General features: G+C 36.8%; 1 protein-coding gene and 1 pseudogene across 1 annotated transcript; one reads left to right on the top strand and one right to left on the bottom strand.

Annotated features, from left to right (window-relative positions):
• Positions 1-6654: 6654 nt before the first annotated feature.
• LOC147940183 (putative pirin-like protein At3g59260) lies at positions 6655-8287 on the bottom strand. The gene is made up of 7 exons (XM_087463191.1): positions 8148-8287; positions 8000-8049; positions 7865-7903; positions 7735-7763; positions 7576-7638; positions 7389-7489; positions 6655-7300 (listed from the first exon to the last, which is right to left on the bottom strand). Exons 1-7 carry the CDS (start codon positions 8234-8236, stop codon positions 6811-6813), a joined length of 861 nt encoding a protein of 286 aa, XP_087319317.1. The 5' UTR covers positions 8237-8287; the 3' UTR covers positions 6655-6810.
• A 4335-nt stretch (positions 8288-12622) lies between these two features.
• LOC147940182 (uncharacterized) lies at positions 12623-14284 on the top strand (annotated as a pseudogene).
• The last annotated feature ends 7001 nt before the right edge of the window (positions 14285-21285 follow it).

Here is a 21285-nt window from a genome sequence, read left to right as displayed (position 1 = left end):
GGAAAACGCACTATGTTGTAGATAACTCCATAAATGATGCAGGACACCTTAAAATCCGCTTTCATGATTGATTAATAAAAAAATTTATAAATTATACAATAAATAATCATGACTAGAAATAACAAATAAATAAAAATAAGTTCATATATGTCATAAAGCAAAAAAATATTAATAAATAAATAGTGTTTTTAGTTATGCATAAAAATATGTACATCAAAACTTGAACTTTAAATTTAAATAAATATTCTTGTGAAATACTTTTTCATTAACAAAAATAGATAAGAAATTACAATTATATTAATTATTTATATAGTTACTAATTTATTCATGAAATTATTATTATACTATAGAATTATATGCGAGCTTAATGTCTTTTTAATGTCTTTTTTTTTCAGTTAATTTTCTGTATAAGCTTTGCTTTGTCTATTATGAGCCAGGGCTCATTTGTGTAATTAACATATAAATGTTGTATATTTGGGTTATTTCCATACTTTGGTATTAGGTTAAATATTGTAATCGTATATAAGGCATTGTCTACACAACTTGAGAAATAAGAAAACCTTTTATACCGAATAAGGTTTTTGACATGGTATCAGAGCTAAACCTAAAATTTTAGGTTCTTCGATCCTCTATACCCATACTTGTTAAAGCTTAAATCTTCGTTTTTGTTTTCTCTTTTCCTTGACCTTAGTATACTTGATCATTCTGTCGGTATACATATCTTAAATCATGTCAGAGGAAGACTCTGTTTCTAAGATGAGTTCTTCTCTGTCTTTCAGATCCAAGGCACGGGTTGAGTCGGCACGGCGTCGGATCGATCCGTATGATCTCTCTGCTGGAGGTAATCCCGGGTCTGTGATTTCACAACCACAACTTCGTGGCCCTAACTATGATGAGTGGGCAATGAATCTTCGACTTGCTTTACGGGCAAGAAAGAAATTTGGTTTTGTGGATGGTACTATCCCTCAACCTAATGATGATTCTGATGATCTTGAAGACTGGTGGGCAAATAATGCAATGGTGGTCTCTTGGATCAGACTCACGGTAGCACCGGATTTGAGCAGCTCTTTGTCTCATCATGAAAGCGGTTTTCTGTGAAGAATGGACAGAGTGTACAACGTATTAAAACTGAGTTGGCAAATTGTCAGCAAAAAGGATCGGCTGTTGAGGCATATTATGGAAAGCTGACCAAGCTATGGACGAGTCTTGCGGATCTTCAACGTGCCAAGACGGTTTAAGAAATTGCGAAAGAACGGGAAGAAGATAAGCTGCATCAATTTTTGATGGGGCTTGATGAAAGTCTGTTTGGGACTGTCAAGTCTTCTCTTCTTTCCTGTGACCCACTTCCATCTGTTGATGAGGCATATCAGGTTGTCTCGCAAGATGAGGAATCTAAGTGCGCTCGTCGATTGTTGGAAGCACGAAATGAAGGAGCTAGTTTCGCTGTTCAAAGTGCTGCTCGTATGGCTACGTCATCACAATTGCGTGATCCGTCTGCGTTATGTACGAGCTGTGGACGGAAAGGCCATTTAGCTGATCATTGTTTTCGCAAGATCGGTTATCCATGGTGGTGGGGCGATCGGCCACGTTCTAAACTGCCCAACATTCTGCCAGGTGGTCCTGGCACTTCCACTGTCGATCGTCGGGTGGCAACTATTCCTCCAAAGCGTGTTGAGACGCCACAAGTCCATCATGTCACGACTTCGTCACCGGCGTTTGTGGGCTCTACATCGATCATGGAGGCAGATCGTGTGGGGTTTAGTGGTTTGAGTGATCAAGAGTGGATAAAGCTAAAGGATATGCTGAATACAAGGAATGCTAGTACTAATGATCACCTTTCGGGTAAGTTTTTCATTGAATCTTGGATCATTGACACCGGTGCATCGAATCACATGACGGGTAGTCTTGATTTTCTCTTGGATGTTTGTGGTATGGCACCTATGTTCATCAAATTGCCGGATGGTCGGTTCACTATTTCGACTAAGAAAGGGAAGATTTCTCTTGGGTCTCATCTTCGGTTACTGAATGTGTTTTTTTGTTGATGGGTTGCAATGTCATCTTATATCGGTTTCTCACATAACTAGAGATAGGAGCTGTATCTTTCAGATATCTGATAAGATTTGTGTTGTTCAGGACCGCATCACACAGACGGTGATTGGAGCGGGTGAACAAGACAATGGTCTGTATTTTTACCGAGGGATGGCTTTTACAGCGGTGACACGAGCTTTGGATCAGCAACCTAAGGATGTATGGCACCGTCGTTTGGGACACCCCTCGTCCACGACCATGGAGCTGATGCAGTTTTCCGATTCTAGTAGTTGTAGTAATGTTTTTGATTCCAAAACATGTGACGTTTGTATTCGTTCCAAGCAAACACGAGACTCTTTTCCATTAGCAATAATAAAAATTCTGCGGTTTTTGATCTAGTTCATTGTGATTTATGGGGTTCGTATCGGACAACGACAATCTGTGGCTCTCGATTTTTTCTCACCATTGTTGATGATTATTCTCGTGCTGTGTGGCTTTATTTGTTGCCAAACAAGTCTCATACTGCTTCTACTTTGCGTGACTACATTTCTATGGTTGAACGGCAGTTCGCCAAGCAAGTAAAAACTATTAGAAGTGATAATGGATCCGAGTTTCTGAGTCTCGGTGGTTTTTTCCGCGAGAGAGGCATAATTCACGAGACTTCTTGTGTTGGTACACCACAACAGAACGGGAGAGTCGAACGGAAGCATCGACACATCCTTAATGTTGCACGGGCTTTGCGGTTTCAGGCTCACCTTCCGGTGGAGTTTTGGAGCTATTGTGTTCTTACGGCAGGTTATTTAATTAATAGAACGCCTACGGTGGTTTTACAAGGTAAGACTCCTTTCGAGATACTCTACAACAGACCACCGCTTATGAATCATTTACGCGTGTTTGGTTGGTTATGCTATGCTCATAATCAACGTCATGGCGGCGATAAGTTTGCTTCTCGGAGCAATCGTTCTGTTTTTCTTGGTTACCCTTACGGGAAGAAGGGTTGGAAGATATATGATCTTGAGAATGGTGCGATTTCTACATCTCGTGATGTTGTGTTTCTTGAGAATGAATATCCTTTTGCTGAGGTTCCTTTGGAGTCTCCTATCCCATTGACTACATTGACTCCTCGTCCTCATATACCGGACGACGAGGATGATTTTTTTTGCGCGGGTTTTGGTTCCGACTCTGCCTACTGCGTTGGCTGATAGTCCTCGGGTTGAGGTCTCGGGGATCACAACTGATCCTATTATACCGGATGTCTCTTCTCCGGCATCTCCTCCTGTGAGTCCTACGCCGTCTTTACCGGAGAGTGAGGTTTCTCTTTCTCCGACATCCCCTGTATCTCCCGATGTCTCTGCTGAGACTTATGAGTGTATTATCTCTTCTGTTGATGATGATGAGGATGCTGTTCCTATGGGAAGAGGATGTCGTCCAAAGTTTAAGTCTAAACGTCTTGATTGTTATGTGACTAACACGACTCATTTGGAGCATGATGATGTTTTATTTGAATCTAGTTGGTATCCGCTTGACTCTTATGTTGATTGTTCTCAGTTCTCGGTCCATCATCGTGCGTTTCTTGCTGCGATAACTGCTGGTGTTATTCCTCGCACATATGTTGCGGCTTTCGAAGATGAAAATTGGCGTGAAGCAGTTCGTGTTGAAATCATTGCTCTTGAAGACCAAGGTACATGGACGGTTGAAACTTTGCCTCCAGGGAAGAAAGCTCTTGGTTGCAAATGGGTGTTTACTTTGAAATACCGATCTGATGGAACGCTTGAGCGTTACAAGGCTCGACTTGTTGTTCTCGGTTGATATGCTCAAATTTACCCTAGAGCTACTCTCTCAAATTAAGAGATCATTGTAGTATTTAGGGATCATATCCACAAGGACTCTAGATCACACAATAGATTTAATAATCTTTTAATTATGCTAAATCAAAATATTAATTTAAAAACAATGCAGAAACAAAATTTAAAAAGTGTTGTAAACTCAGGGAATTAAAAAGCTAGGCCTAGGGATTTTGTCAGGAATTTATGAAATATTAAATCAATCAATAAATTAGGATTCAAGCAATTAAGATCAGATCTAGAACTCTAAACTCTTTTGTAAAATAAATCAGTTCTAACTGCAAATATTATCTAAATTTAAAATCATAAAATCCAAATCTCTTTGCAAAATTCTAGGTAATAAATCAGCTTTAAAAACAAGTTTAGATTGTTCACAAAATCACTAAATCAAATCTCTTTGCAGAAAGTAATTTTGCTCGTCAAAAGGTTATCAGGAAAATCAATTATATTCTCATATCAATTTATTTTCCTAGGTATTAACTCTAGGTGATCAATCAAGAATTAATATGAAGAACAACCTAAGATGAAGATCTAGAAAGATAAAGAATCCTAAAAATAATAGATCTAATAAATCATAAAAACCCTATGAAAAACCCTGAACCTAACAAGAGATCTACTCAGACATGATTAATGAAACAAAAACCATGGATAAAATAGATATCATTAAATTCAAAAGAGAAGAACAAAGGAGTTTAGAAAAGCTTCTCTCAACAGGGCTGAGTTCTTGTCTCTCCCAAAAAGCTCTCTAGGTCTCTCTCTCAAAAGATAGCAGAAAATAAAATTTGAAAATAACTTAGGTCTAAACAATGATCCAAAAATCCTATTTATATTCCTAAAAACGTTCAGAGACTAATGATGCAAATATGGAAGACTTTGGGGCAACTTTGTAAATCTTCAAAACTTGTGGGAAAACTTCCGATTCTTCTGCTGGATGATGCATCAATCGACACCATCACTTCCATCGACCGATGCAAGTCTCTGAACTTGTCTCCCAACTTCACAGCTTAGCCTCAATGCTTGAATTTGCTCCAAATCCTCCTATTTTGCTCCCATCCATGCTAAATCCTATAAAGACTCAAAAGACTCTAAAAATACCAAAAAGAGTCTATAAATAAGACTTATATCATGGCTAAAACCACCTAAAAACCATGATATATCATCGGTAATAATCAGACTGAGGGTCTGGATTATAAGGAGACTTTTGCACCTGTTTGTAAGATGACGACGTTGCGGTCCTTTTTGGAAGTTGCGGTTTCTCAAGATTGAGAAGTGCATCAAATGGATGTCCATAATGCTTTTCTTCATGGTGATTTGGAAGAAGAAGTGTTCATTCGTCCTCCTTCGGGTTTCCGTACACCTGATAAAACTCAAGTCTGCCGTTTACACAATTCTCTTTACGGTCTAAAACAGGCGCCTCGTTGCTGGTTTTCAAAGCTTTCTACTGCTCTTAAGGACTATGGTTTCACTCAAAGATTAAAGGACTACTCTTTGTTCACATTTGCTGCCGATGATCGTCGAATTCATTTCCTTGTCTATGTTGATGATCTTATTGTTACCGGGAGCTCATCTATGGTCATCACTGATTTTAAATAATACTTAAGTTCTTGTTTTCATATGAAGGGTCTTGGTATCTCTAAGTATTTTTTGGGTATTGAAGTTGCTCGAAATTCGACAGGTATGTATCTCTCTCAACGCAAGTACACGCTTGATATTATGTCCGACACGGGTTTACTTGGCGCCAAACCGGTGTCTCATCCGATAGAACAAAATCATCATTTGGCTACAGTAGATGGTGAGTTGTTGCCTGATCCTTTTCGCTATCGACGTTTAGTTGGTCGTCTCATTTATCTGGCTGTTACTCGACTGGATCTCTCCTATGCAATCCATATTTTGTCTCAGTTCATGATTGCTCCGAAGGTGGAACATTGGTAGGCAGCTTCTCGTGTTGTATGTTACCTCAAGGGTAATCCGAGTCAGGGTATTTTACTCTGAGCTGGTACTGTTCTTCGTCTCTCGGCTTTGTGTGATGCTGATTATAACAATTGTCCATTGCAACGGCGATCACTAACTGCCTGGTTTATTCAATTGGGAGGATCTCCGATTTCTTGGAAGACACGGAAACAGGATGTCGTCTCTCGTTCTTTGGCTGAAGCAGAGTACCGTGCCATGTCAGAGACTGTGTGTGAGATTTTGTGGTTGCGGAAGGTTCTTTTCTCCATGGGTGTTGATTGTTCTGCTCCGGTGCCACTTCATTGCGAGAATGAGGCTGCTATTCACATGAGTAAAAATCCTGTTTTTCATGAAAGGACGAAACATATTGAGTCAGACTGTCATTTTATTCGAGATGAGATTGTTAAAGGTGTTATTGCTCCTCAGCATGTTTCGACTAAGGTTCAGTTGGCTGATATTCTTACGAAGGTTCTTGGTCGCAATGAGTTCGATGAGTTTTTTCTCAAACTGGGTATTCGTGATCTTCATACTCCAGCTTGTGCGGGAGGGAGGGGGGGAGGGTATTATGAGCCAGAGCTCATTTGTGTAATTAACATATAAATGTTGTATATTTGGGTTATTTCCATACTTTGGTATTAGATTAAATATTGTAATCGTAAGCCTACACAACTTCAGAAATAGGAAAACCTTTTATATGGAATAAGGTTTTTGACATTGTCTTTTGTGAAAAGTTATTCTTTAATCCTAGTAAAAATATTGGTTCACTAAGACGAAAAAGAAAATTAAGCTTCAAATCATAAAACATGTATTGTGAATCTGAAAGAAGTTGAACTATAGTTAATCAATTTATTAAAAACGTAGCATGTGTTTTGTTATTACGTGACAATGGTAAGATATAGAAATAGAATGTATAATTAAAACGGTGTGCGATAAGATAAAAAAACCTAATAAATATAAGTGCATGTCTCTGGTTATTGCTTCAAACTCTTCACTGTGACCTCCAAGACTTAGCCATCTCAAAGCCATTCTTGGCATTGCGATAGTCGTCAATTGTCATATCAATGTCAGCCTGCGAGTTCATCACAAATGGCCCGTGCTGAACCACAGGCTCGCCGATGGGTTCCCCTGCAATCAACAAGAACCTCAACGGCCTAGAGCTTGATGTATTCTTCACGCTAACTTGATCCCCTCTTCCAAATACCACAACATTGTGTGCTTCTACTGTGGAAGAGTCCGAGGAGCTAAACACGCCTTCATCGCCTTCTAGAAGGTAGGCGAAAGCAGTCCATGACTCTGGAATGGTCTGGAGGGTTTGAGCTCCTGGGTCGAGCGTAACGTCAAGGAACATGATTGGTGTTTCTGTGTAGAAAGGAGACTTGACTCCCATCGACTCTCCGGCTATGATTTTGACCTCTACTCCATTGTCCCATGCTCTCGGAATATATGAATTCGGTATTTCTCGGTTTTTTGGCCAGATCCTGTCATAAACCAAACAAAACAGATCTTAAAACATTGAAAAAGATGAATATAACTAGAATCTTTTGTCATGAAGAATTTTCTTTGTACATCTTTTGACTGTAAGGGAGGTTGATCCAGAGTTGAATGAGACTGTTAACTTCTTCTTGAGGCATTTCAGAATGAATGATTCCTCTTCCTGCTGTCGTCCACTGCAATATAATAACCAAAATCAAAAGGATGCAACAAGAAAGCTTAGTAGTAAGAGTATTTTTAATTATGTTTATTGTTGTTTCACCTGAACATCTCCTTCTTGGATTGTACCTCTATGACCATTACAGTCTTGGTGAATGAGGCCTCCCTATATTGTACAAGTTAAATCGATATCCAAGTAAGCAAAAGTAAAAAAGGCTTTTTATTATTGGCTTAAATCATGGCTGAAGATATATGTTCTCACCTGCAACATGTATGTCACACTTTCAAAACCTGTGTACACAGTTGATCCAATTACATCAGAAAAATTAGAGACTAGAGGAATTAAGCAGATGTACGTAGAAAAAACTGAAAAAAATAGGCGTGAATTTGACCTCTGTGAGGATGATCTCTGAATCCACCAGGAGGTGAAACTGAATCAAGAAACAGAGCAAATCAGAACAAACAATAAGTAAACATAAAAAATCAAAAATTTAATTCACACATTGGGGAAGTAAAAAGAATGTTACAGGAAAGTTCAGAAAGCGAGACGAACGGGTCCAATAACTCATGGTTTGTCCTGAATTAACCATGCAACAAGAAAATTAAATGAAACTTGAAGGTGAAGAAGCCATTATACGTTAGACAATTGATGAACAATAAAAAAAGCAAACTCACTTGGTAATGCCTTGTCTAATAACAGCAGCAGCACCACCGTCGTTCTCAAAATTTGCATAAATCTTCTTAACAATCTGTCTCTCTGACATGGTGATGATGTCCTTTGTGTCTTTTGTCTATCTCTCTTTGAGTGTTTGTGTGTTTATTTTGGCGTGCGTACACATATTTATATCACAAAAGCAAAGACAAAAATAGCAATAACTAAAAAATTCTTGTTACCATAAATGTTTGTTTGTAATGTACACCAATTTATCATAAATGTAAACTTCTATAGCTTTGTCGAAAATTAAAAAAAAAAATGAAAATTTTCTATAATATTTTATTTTTTTAAACATCAAAGGCTATCAATGGATAGGAAAACTAGCTTTTGATGTTTAAGAAAATAAAATAAAAATATAGAAAACATCCCAAAATGCATTGTTTTGTCGTTCAAGAACTTCTTTTTTTCACATATAATGAATTTTAGTAAAATGCATAATAATATAATTAAGTAAATTCCTTGAATTAACATATACATTCTAAATATTTAACTTTTTTCTTTTTTAATTATGTTTTTCTGAATTATTATTACTTTGAAAATAACATTCCTTTTTTGTAAATAATAAAAAAAAATTGTTTTTTTGTCACATGAAAAAAAAAAAAAAAACCAGACAACTTGTACGACGACGTATGACTACAGAGAAAGAAAGGTTTCAGATGATTCGTTGGGGTTTTAGGTTTCGTGAATAGAGTTTTTGGATTCCACTGTTAACAAGTTCTCTCTTATGTGTGACCATGGCGTTGTTCGTTGCGATGATGTCACTGAATGGTTATTAAACGTGCTGCGACGTGGGGGTTAACGATCTTGATTTACGCGTTACTCTGGATGAGGGTCGTCTTGCCTTCAAAGATCTTTGAGACATGGACAGAATGATGGAGCAAGTCGTGTACTTTCTTGAGACAATGCCGAACCTAAAATAAACTCATAGTACACTACGAAACGTTCCTAGAGAAGGTCTAACCGGCCAAATGCAAGATTCAAGTAATAACCTCAACCTGTCCTCTACTTAACGCATTTGTTACTACTACTATGGCTTCTCAATTTCTTTAGGATTCACTCATGCTTCTTTTCACCATGTCAAAGCCATGAGTACTGTGTCTCGGCTTTAATTTAGTATGTAAGGACTTGTTCTTTATGTATGCTTTTGTCGGTTAGGCCAACAATGTGCACTTAATGTCTATAATGTTTTCAATTTTCGTGCTTTGTCTTTTGTGAAGTTTGGGAAGTATGGACCACTGGGGCTACGGAGATTAGTCGTAAAAGTCAATACATCGATAGATTCGTCCCAAATGTCTTTGATAAACTACCTTTTGAATACACTTCCACAACATGCCAGAGAAAAAACAGTTTCTCCAAAACCGATCTTGACTTGATTTCAATGGTTAACTTCGTCTAAGCGTTCAAGTGAAGCAATTCCTTCAAGATCTTTATTGCAATATCGTAACGTTAATGTTCTTAAGCGCGATAAATTTGATATCCCATCGATACTCCGAAGACTTGTTGTACCCTCGCTAAATACAAATGTATTAGTTTTTTCAACCTTTGGCGACAAGCAGGTAGTCTCGCAATCAATGTTCTTTATAAATCAATACGCAAATTCTTAGACAGATCCAAAACAACTAGTTTTGGCCTACACCTAACGAATTCACCTGCAATACTTGTCAATGGTATGTTTTCTTGGAGGTCTGAACACTCGTAAGCCATACCTGGACTTCGTTAAGCCTTTGTAGACCTGTGCCTTCCTCCCTGCACCCTTCTTTAACACATCTAAGTCTTCCATGGATTACTCCAGAGCCACCAAATTCTTCTCAAGGTTACGAATATAAATTACCTCTGCCACAAAAGCAGCTAACGGCACGGTTCAACACTTGATCGCAAGATAGTTGGAAAGACACACACCCCCCCCCCCCCCACCCCCCATCCTGCACTTCACAAATAGACGCTTGCTGACGTTAATGCAATTGTACAGATTTTCAATTTTTTCTTATTATATAATTTCACTTAGTAGTGTTTTCTTTTTGAAATAAAGTAACGGATTAAATGATTAAAGAAATAGTTCTTGATTACTTCTTGTTTGTTCTATGTGTAAACTTTCTTTTTTTTTTCATGTGAAAATTTTAGTTATTTAAAAGTAGTAGTTTGATAGTTATGCAAATTGTAAATATCAATATTACATTTTTTGTCCATATTATGAAAATTTAATGTAGTTACTTAGTTTTTCATATGTGTTGATGGTTTGGGTTTAGGGTTGGCAACTTGGCCGTATATCCATCTCATTTAACTCGTTTTATATCAAAAATATTTTACGTTTTATAGACCAACCCCATGCAAAAATTATATAACCAAACTAATGTTTTTTTTTAACCAAGCTAATGTTAAGTGTTAACTCTAATTAATTTCCATCACATAGTCGTTGAGCTTTTAATTAAAGATATTTTTATTAAGTTAACAAGTGAGTGATATACTTGAATAATAATTAGGGATGAATCAAAAATTATTAAATTTCACAGCAATATAAATGTGGGAAACAAGAATCTATAGACATATAAGAAAGTAAGATGCTAGAAAATAATAAGCTCAGATGTAAACTGGCGGAGGCAAGTACTAAGTATGTGTGTAATTCCTTGAGTTGTTATATACGCAGTAATGAATATGTTTAGTGTTAGGATGTGCACGTACGTGTTGTTGTTATGCTACATGAATGATTGTGAATTTGTCATTTGTGAATATTGTGATTGTGATTGTGATAATTGAATGAGTTGTGTTTTTGTGTGGACATCTGTAATCTCTTCCACAGAAGAAATTTCTTTTTTTATGCATGATGCATATCCTTTGGCCCTTTTATTTTTTTCAAGTTAATTAATGTTATTAGAAGTTGCATGCAGTTTAAAGTTCTAATTGTTGGTGGAGTTAGAAACTCTATTCACAAAACTTCACTTAAAGAAAAAAACAATTATTCATAGGTTATACTTAATTATATTTATATTTTAATCAAATGAGTTACATTTTTTTAAAAATAATTCAATTTCATAATACTTTAACCAATAAAAAATTATAGAACCATCTTTTTCTGCTTACCATGTACAGTTTGCACATCTAAAAAAATCTCTAGATGCTCTAGACTATCTTTTGAATACATCTCCACAACATGCCACAGAAAAAAAAAGTTTCTCCAAAACCGATCTTGACTAGATTTTAATGGTTAGAACTTTCAAGAGAAGCGATTCCTTCAAGCTTCCGTCAAATGAAACAAGATCTTTATTGCAATATCGTAACGTTATTGTTCTTAAGCGCGACAAATTTGATATCCCATCATACTCCAAAGACTTGTTGTACCCTCGCTAGATACAGATGCATTAGTTTATTCAACCTTTGGCGACAAGCAGGTAGTCTTGCAATCAATGTTCTTTATAAATCAAGACGCAAATTCTTAGACAGATCCAAAACAACTAGTTTTGGCCTACACCTAACGAATTCACCTGCAATACTTGTCAATGGTATGTTTTCTTGGAGGTCTGAACACTCGTAAGCCATACCTTGACTTCGTTAAGCCTTTTCCTTCCTCCCTGCACCCTTCTTAACACATCTTCTCGCTTTGCCTTAAGTACTTCCATGGATTTCTCCAGAGCTACCAAACTCTTCTCAAGGTTACGAATATAAATTACGTCTGCCACAAAAGCAAGATAGTTGGAAAGACACACCACCACCAACACCCCCCCCCCCCTACTTCACATATAGACGCTTGCTGACGTTAATGCAATTTTACAGATTTTCAATTTTTTATTATTATATAATTTCAGTTTGTAGTGTTTTCTTTTTGTAATAAAGTAACAGATTAAATGACTAAAATTATTATTTTTTATGTGAAAATTTTAATTATTTAAAATTAGTAGTTTAATAGTATGCAAATTGTAAATATCAATATTATGAATGTACTTAGTTTTTCATATGAGTGTTGATGGTTTGAGTTAGGGTTGGCAACTGGGCCGCATATCCGTCTCATTTAACTCATTTTATATATAAAAAAGTAAGAAGCTAGAAAATAATAAGCCCAGATGGTTTGAGTTATATCAGAATATGTAATGTCGGTTATATACTTTCAGTTATTTACTATCTTAGTTTACTATTGTTTTGGTTTAGGGTGATACTATTTAAGCTGTAATATTTCCTGATTAAATCTTTAATGAAGCATTATATAAGCTAAGAAAAGTTAGTTACAGAAAGCTGAAATGGTATCAGAGCTTTTCTTCGAGCTCGCTTCATTCATCTTCTTTCGCAAGCTCAATTTTTCATTTGATCCTCTTGTTCTTTTTCTTTTTCTGAATCTTTGTTTCATTCTCTTCAATTTGATAGCTCAACTTCTCTTTTTTTTTCCGATCGCGTTTCATTCCGATCGTGCTCTTCCTCCGTTCAAAATCTTAGATCCGCCTTAGCGATGACTAATCCAGCTGCTGGGAGCTCTGATCCTTACGAGAATACGTTATTTCTTCACGTCCGGCGTGAACCTGGTCCTCGACAAGCTTACTGGAGAATCCAACTACCACACTTGGCGTCGCTCGATCATAAAAGCTCTTAATGCGAAAAACAAGCTTGGATTCGTTGATGGAACAATCGTTAAACCAAATTCAACAAGCTCAGATTCTGGATCTTGGACTCGCTGCAACGACATGGTATGTAACTGGATTTCGAACTCAGTCTCGAAGGAAATAGGATCTGGAACAGTTTATTTTGATGATGCACATCTCTTGTGGTTGAATCTAGAAGGGAGATTTAAGCAAAGCAATTTGTCTAAGATCTATAGTGTTCAAGATCAACTCGATCGCTTACATCAAGGATCTTTAGATCTCAGTTCTTATTATACTAAAACTACCACTCTATGGGAAGAATTGAAGAATTTTGAAGAGTTACCTACCTGTAGATGTGGCGGATGCACTTGTGGATGTAACGATCGATGGATTCAGTTATATGAGAGGCGTAACATTGTCAGGTTCTTGATGCGTTTGAATGAGTCATTTACTCAAGCTCGCCGTCAAATACTCATGATGGATCCACTTCCAGAATTCACCAAAATCTTTAACTTCATTTCTCAAGATGAGCAACAGAGGTGTTTGACTTCTCCACTGCCTGTACCAGAGTCCCCTGTGTATCAAGCTTCCGTCAATTATCAGAAACAGAGAGGATTTCAACAAGGAAGACCTCGTCCTCTCTGCACTCACTGTGGGTTGCTTGGTCACACAATAGCACGCTGTTACAAGCTCCATGGATACCCTCCTGGATACAAAGTACCTCCAAACTCTAGCTACAGTGCAGACAAGTCTAAAGGGAATCTCACACCACATAATGGAGTTCATATGGTGTATTCTCAGCCCTCCGAACAAATGATTTATCCTCAACCTACAGAACAAGGTCCACAAGTTCAGATTCCACAAAATCATGCTATCTTTTATAATGGCATTTCTTACCAATCCTCTAGACAATCTTCGTGTGGAAACTCTACTCCTGTTGGACAACATTCTACTAGCTTTAATAATGGAACTTCTCCAATGATAAATCATTCTGTTAACATGGTGCAATCTGGAAGAACCTTTACTCCTGTCAGTAGATCTCATGGTGGGGAACAGATAACTCAGCTGGTTACTCAATTGAATAGACAACTTCAAGGTTCTCCGTATCAAGTCATACGTTCAACGCATGTCTCACAGCATCACGATTCTATTTCAGCTCAAGGTAAATCACTTTTACCTTCTCACTATATTTCTGCTTTCGAAACATGCCTTACTTTACCAAGTACTATCTGGATTCTCGATACTGGAGCTAGTTGTCATATTTGTTGTGACCTTAGGATGTTCTCTAATGTCTACCAAGTTGATCACACTAATATTACTCTCCCAAACAATATCACAATACCCATTCACACTGCTGGAATAGTAAAACTTAGTGATAGTCTTATTCTTCATCCTGTTTTCTTTGTTCCTTCTTTCCATTTAAATCTCATTAGTGTTAGTTCATTAACGAAAACAAACAAAAATTTATCTGTGCATTTTTATCATGATTCTTGTTTCATTCAGGATCATACTCAGGAATGGATGATTGGTGAAGGGGATCAATACAATGATCTTTATCTCTTACACCATCAACGCCTTCCTGATACAAATCATCATGTAGCTTTCAGTGCTGTTTATCCTGAGCTTTGGCATCAGCGTATTGGTCATCCATCTATTTCAAGAGTTCAAACTTTGTCTTCAAATTTAAATATTCGTCAGAAACTTTCAGAATTTCATTGTAAAGTTTGTCATATTGTCAAAACAAAAACGGTTGTCTTTTGATTCAAATAATAAAAAAATTTCTGAGGAACCTTTCTCTCTGATTCACATTGATATTTGGGGTCCTTTCCATGTTACATCAGCAAAAGGATTTCGTTATTTTCTTACCATTGTTGATGATTGCTCTCGGTTCACTTGGATCTATTTTCTTCAACTTAAAAGTGATGTTACAAATATATTTCCATCCTTTCTAAACCTAGTTAATACTCAGTTTGGAGTACAAGTTAAGAGCATTCGATCTGACAATGCTCCTGAACTTCAATTCACTGATTTACTTTCAAAACTTGGCATCTTTCATTATCATTCATGCGCATATACTCCTCAAGAGAATTCTGTTGTTGAAAGAAAACATCAGCATCTTCTAAATGTTGCAAGATCACTTTATTTTCAATCTAACATTCCTCTTGCCTACTAGCTAGAATGTGTTTCTACAGCTGCTTTCTTGATAAATAGAACACCTACACCTGTTTTGCATGATCAAATACCCTTTGAAATCTTGTATAAGAAACTTCCTGATTATTCTTTTCGAAAAGTGTTTGGTTGTTTGTGTTATGAATCTACACATTCACATGATAAGAATAAGTTTACTGAAAGAGCTAGAGCATGTGCGTTTATTGGCTATGAACCTGGTTTTAAAGGATATAAAGTCTTGGATCTTGAATCAAATGTTGTTTCCGTTACTCATAATGTTAATTTCCATGAAACAATTTTTCCCTTTATTGATAAAACAACAACACCAGGACTTAGTTTCTTTGATGATGTGCTGCATTCATTTCATGAAAATCAAACGCATTAATATATATATGATGATTTCTCTGTTACTAGGCCTGAAGTTAATCCTGTCACTGAGTCAAACACTGTTCCAGTCGACACACCATCATGATCCTCTACTCCATTAAACACTTTAAACTCTGATCAAGCTCGGAATGGTATGGAAAACACTCTTAGGCCACGAAGAGAAACACATGCTCCTAGTTATCTTTCACAGTACCATTGTTCTAACATTACCACAAAACATTCTTTTCCTTCTTCTTCTTCTTCTTCTCATGCTACTGCTCATCCTCTCTCTGCTTCTTTGTCCTACGATAAACTCTCTCCTGAGTATCATCTGTTCTGCTTTGCCATAATTGCTGAAAAAGAACCAAATACCTTCAAAGAGGCAGTGCTGTTGCAACATTGGCTTGATGCAATGAACATGGAGTTGGATGCTCTTGTGAGTACATCAACTTGGGTGATTCGTTCTTTACCTGATGGCAAACATGCCATTGGTTGTAAATGGGTTTATAAAATAAAGTATAAATCTGATGGCTCCATTGAACGCTATAAAGCTAGGTTGGTTGCCAAGGGTTATACACAACAAGAAGGTGTTGACTATATTGATACTTTTAGTCCTGTGGCTAAGCTCACTACTGTCAGATTAATATTGGCTTTAGCTGCCATTCACAATTGGAGCATTAATCAGATGGATGTCACAAATACTTTTCTCCATGGTGATTTGGAGGAAGAAATTTATATGACCTTGCCACAGGGATACACTCCATGACAGGGGGAGACTTTGCCAGAGAAACCTGTTTGTCGGCTTGTCAAGTCTTTATACGGTTTAAAACAGGCTTCTCGCCAATGGTTTCACAAATTCTCTGGTGTTCTCCTACAACATGGTTTCACTCAGTCGCCCTTTGATCCAACATTGTTTGTAAAATCAAACTCAGATGGTTTTCTTGCTCTTCTTGTTTAAGTGGATGATTTCTTGTTAGTGAGAAACAAAGATTCAACAGTGCTGGCTGTCAAATCTTTTCTTGCTCAGGAATTCAAGCTAAAAGACTTAGGCCAGATGCGTTATTTCTTGGGTCTCGAAGTAGCTCGCTCACAAGAAGGCATTTCTATTTGTCAACGTAAGTATGCTTTGGAGTTACTTGAAGAGTTTGGTTATCTTGGTTGCAAACCCTTCTCAACACCTATAGAACTGAATCTGAAGTTGAGTGACGAAACAGGAGAGCTGCTTCCTGAACCGTCTTATTACAGGAGGTTAATTGGCAAATTGGTGTATTTGACAGTCACTAGGCCAGATATTTGTTTTGCAGTTAACAAACTAAGTCAGTATGTCAATGCTCCACACAAGTCTCATCTAGATGTCTCTTACCGTATACTTGGCTATTTGAAGAATGATCCAGGTCAAGGACTGCTGTATTCTGCTACATCCACTCTCAACCTTCGTGCATTTGTTGATGCTGAATGGGGAAACTGTCCTGAGACAAGTAGGTCCATTTCTGGATTCTGCATCTTTCTTGGTGACTCTCTTATCTCCTGGAAATCGAAGAATCAATATGTTGTTAGTCGAAGCTCAGCTGAAGCAGAATATCGAAGCATGGCAAATACTACTTGTGAGTTGCTCTGGATCAATTCTTTACTTGAAGATTTGCAGGTTTCGCTGGTTGATACTATTGTCATGTACTGCGACAATCAAGTTGCCTTACACATTGCCCAGAACTCTGTTTTCCACGAACGGACGAAGCACATTGATCGGGACTGTCATGTGGTTCGTGAACGAGTCGCTTCTGGTTTTATGAAAGCTCTCAAGATTGGTACACAACATCAGCTAGCTGACCTGCTCACCAAACCACTTCCAAAACCGAAGTTCACTTATCTATTGTCCAAGATGGGATTACATAATTTGTACTCTCCATCTTGAAGGAGAGTATCAGAATATGTAATATCGGTTATGTACTCTCGGTTATTTACTATCTTGATTTACTATTGTTTTGGTTTAGGGTGATACTATTTAAGCTGTAATCTTTCCTGATTAACTCTTTAAAGAAGCATTTTATAAGATAAGAAAAGTTAGTTAGAGAAAGCTGAAAAGTTAAGTACTAAATATGTGTGTAAATTCCTTGAGTTTTTGTATACGCAGTAATGAATATGTTTAGTGTTGTTGTTATGCTACATGAATGATTGTGATTGTGAATATTGTGATAATTGAATAAGTTGGGTTTTGTGTGGACATCTGCTTACAGTTTGCACATCTAAAAAATCTCTAAATGCTCTGTAAATTGTGAACACACCTTCATTTATTTGTCCTTGGCTAAAACCACAAAAATAAAGCATCGATAAATAATAGTTAATGTGAAATTTCCAAGCTAATAATTCACCTGTACCAAGTATGTGAAAGCCTATATCCTCATCTCTAAATTTACAATGGATTCCAAGAAGATAGTCATTATCATTTTGAATCGTGATTCTCGTAAGGTAACCTCGAAATGAATCTTTAGCTTGTAGAATTTGAAGAGCTTCTGAATGTATCAAAGGTATCATAACTATGATCATAGTGAAAATTGAGCAAAAGTAAGAATTGAGATTTATTCCGGATGAGTTTACCATGACAATTGGTTTACTTGTGATACATCTTTTTTTTTTTTTAGAGTGATATATTTATATAAAATATAGATTTATGTTGAATAACCTAAATTAGTCATAAAATCACTAGGTTTATTTGTTTAATCATCTTATTATATAAAGTTGGGTTTTGAGAATTAGCCATTAATAAGATTTTGACATGTGTCAAGTTTATATCAATATGAGATTTTGACATGTGTAAAAATTAATATTTAATAGAAGGGGTTTGAGATTAAAAATTTACAAAAATGTAAAAGGAGAATTATCAAAAAATTACAAAATTTACATAAATTATTATTTTTTAAAAATAATTATAAGGAGATTATAAATATATATATATATATATATATATATATATATATATTTCATTAAATTCGGAATTATAACATTTATTTTTAATTTTGAGTTATTAATTCTACAAAAAAATAGAAATGGAATTAAAGAAAATATACAGTTAATTATTCTAAATTTTATAAATACTCACTTCTATATAAACATAGATCGTCTCATATTTTTCACCTAACAAAAAAAATTATTCAAAAATATTGGTTTCAACTTTGTTCTATTGGTAAAACGTATTTAATGGAAAAATATTTTTTTCTTAATTTTTTAAACCAAAATTTTCTCCTACTTTCTCCTTTTTCAGTTTGGAATATGTAAGATTAATATGTTGACCCAAAAAAATGATTAAAACAGAATACCACATCTTCTTTTTCGACGCAATGTTGTCTCTATATGGAGGAGGGCGGAGCCGAGGTTCTCTCCATGGTTGGTTATTGTGACATCCCGGCTTGCGGAGAGGTTTAAAAGAATTGATTTGGTCACCTATGTCACCAAAGTGCACTTATCTTTTCGGTCAAAAGTCCTGAGAGAACTCCACAGTTAAGCGTGCTTATGCTGGAGTAGTCTTAGGATGGGTGACCTTTTGGGAAGTGTCTGTCGGAACTGTGCGAGTGAGGACAAAACACATGGAAAGATCATGTATTGACTTGTAGGGACGGTATCAAGTCTTTAAAGCCTCCCGGACGTATCAAACCGACTGTCGGATATAGATGGGCTCACGGACCTAGTGAGAGGACATGGGGCCCATTAAGGAAGGTGGGCCCATGGACTGGGATTGGACATGGGGCCTACTGAGAGGTGGTGGTCGGGACGTTACAAGTGGTATCAGAGCCGAACCCAAACGAGTGTGGAGTCGAGTGGACTCACACCATCGGGGGTGACGGTCTTGGTGCGCAACGAGGTTGTTGCGATTTGTTAGTGGGGTTGAATTGTGACACCCCGACTTGCAAAGAGGTTTAAAAAAATTGATTTAACCACCTATGTGTGACACTCCCGGTTTCAGAGACTTGCAAAGAGGTTTAAAAGAATTGATTTGACCACCTATATCACCAAAGTGCACTTATCTTTATGGTCAAGGGGCCTGAGAGAACTCCAGAGTTAAGCGTGCTTGAGCTGGAGTAGTCTGAGGATGGGTGACCTTCCGGGAAGTGACTATCGGAACTGTGGGAGTGAGGACAAAACACAGGAAAAGATCATGTGGTGATTTGTAGGGATGGTAACAAGTCTTTAAAGCCTCCCGGACGTAGCAAACCGACCGTCTGATATGGATGGGCTCAAGACCCTAGTGAGAGGACGTGAGGCCCATTAAGGAAAGTGGTCCCATGGACTGGGATTGGACATGAGACCCACTGTGAGGTGGCGGTTGGAGCGTTACACTATGTCACCAAAGTGCACTTATCTTTTCACTCAAAGGTACTGAGAGAACTCCAGAGTTAAGCAAGCTTATACAGGAGTAGTCTTAAAATGGGTGACCTACCGGGAAGTGACTGTCAGAACTGTGCGAGTGAGGACAAAACACAGGAAAATATCATGTGGTGACTTGTTTGGACGGTAACGAGTCTTTCAAGCCTTTCGGACGTAGCAAACCGATCGTCGGATATAGATGGGCCCATGGGCCTAGTGAGAGGACGTAATGCCCATTAAGGAAGGTGGGCCCATGGACTGGGATTGGATATAGGGCCTACTGAGAGGTGGCGGTCGGGGCGTTACAAATATGATATCAAGATAAGATTACATATTGATATCCAAAAATTTTGTATTAAATTTTGACGAAATTTTTCACCAAATGCATTAGTAAAAACATATTATGAATTTGTTAGATAATTGTTTATTGGATTAACACGATAACAATATATATGTAATTAAGCTTATAAATATATCATGTTAAATCATTTGATAGCGCGATAAGTTTATGATTTAGGTGATAATTTATATTTATTGTGTTTACTTATTTATTTATGTCATATATACCAAAATAACTGTGAGGCATTTAGTGATTTCGGTTGTAAATTTATATAGTTAACTATTAAATATATGTGGCATATAATCAAGTTTACTTTACATGTTAACATGATAAAAATTACAATAACGAGTTAAGAAGAATGTTAGAGACATTCACAATTGATAACGTGATAAATTATTTAGAACATGCTAAGGTTTTCAATATATCATATACAACTTTAAATAAAGAGATGTTTTGTTACCAGAAAATTTTGGTCGAATCGATTTCAAAACTTTGAAAATCCTATTAGCATCATTTGAGATGTTTTGTTACCAGAAAATTGTAGATAAAGCTGTGGATGCACTAGATCTAGTAGGTATCTTTCGCTCAACTGTGGAAGCTAACCGTAGTCTCGTCGCCACCATAGCCTCTGCGATTTCGCCGCCACCGCCTATGCCAGACTCACTCACAATCATCCCGGTTTATATTATCACCGCCGGTATCACTTATGCCTTATTTCTTCCTCTCACATCATCACCACTGTGGGTTATATATCATCATCATCTTTTATCTAGCCATTGCCATCTTCCGTCATCTTCTCACGATTCCACCAGCTCCGAGAACAATATCACGATTAAAGAAGTTCTACAATTTTGTTTTTCAGCGATCATTGAAAATCAGTTATATTCTAACTTAGTTTTGTTTTGCTGTGAAATATTTGTTGATGTCAATTTCTTGGGGCAAAAAAAGCAAACTCTTCGTCGGAGAAAGAGGCAAGGAGAGAGAAAAGATGAAAGTTAAACAACTTGTGAAAAAAAAGGTGAGAGACAATAACGTAAAATCATTTACACAAATACTGACAAAACAATGTTTGTTTGTGTCAGTTAATTATCGAGTCTTCTAGGGCTACAGATTGCTATTACCCTATTTTTAATTGCATACATTATTGTTATTCTTTTCTTTCATATAACCACAATTCATTATTCCAACAGTTACCATCGGTTAATATGTTAATATAACCACAATCAACTGAAGACATATTGTCAATTAATAAAATTTGGATTAGCTGAAATTAATGTAACTTTTGCCTTAAAAAATAAA

The sequence above is a fragment of the Camelina sativa genome, chromosome 8 (assembly GCF_030686135.1).
Source record: "Camelina sativa cultivar CO46 ecotype springtype chromosome 8, ASM3068613v1".
Taxonomy (NCBI): domain Eukaryota; kingdom Viridiplantae; phylum Streptophyta; class Magnoliopsida; order Brassicales; family Brassicaceae; genus Camelina; species Camelina sativa.
This window is presented reverse-complemented; position numbering and strand designations above follow the sequence as displayed.

Coding starts and splice junctions, on each gene's coding strand:
- LOC147940183 (XM_087463191.1), bottom strand. CDS start 8,236: ATGTCAGAGAGACAGATTGTTAAGAAGATTTATGCAAATTTTGAGAAC. Junction 7,764..7,864: donor CAGAGATCATCCTCACAGAG/GTCAAATTCACG, acceptor CTGTGTACACAG/GTTTTGAAAGTGTGACATAC. Junction 7,639..7,734: donor GTGTGACATACATGTTGCAG/GTGAGAACATAT, acceptor TGTACAATATAG/GGAGGCCTCATTCACCAAGA.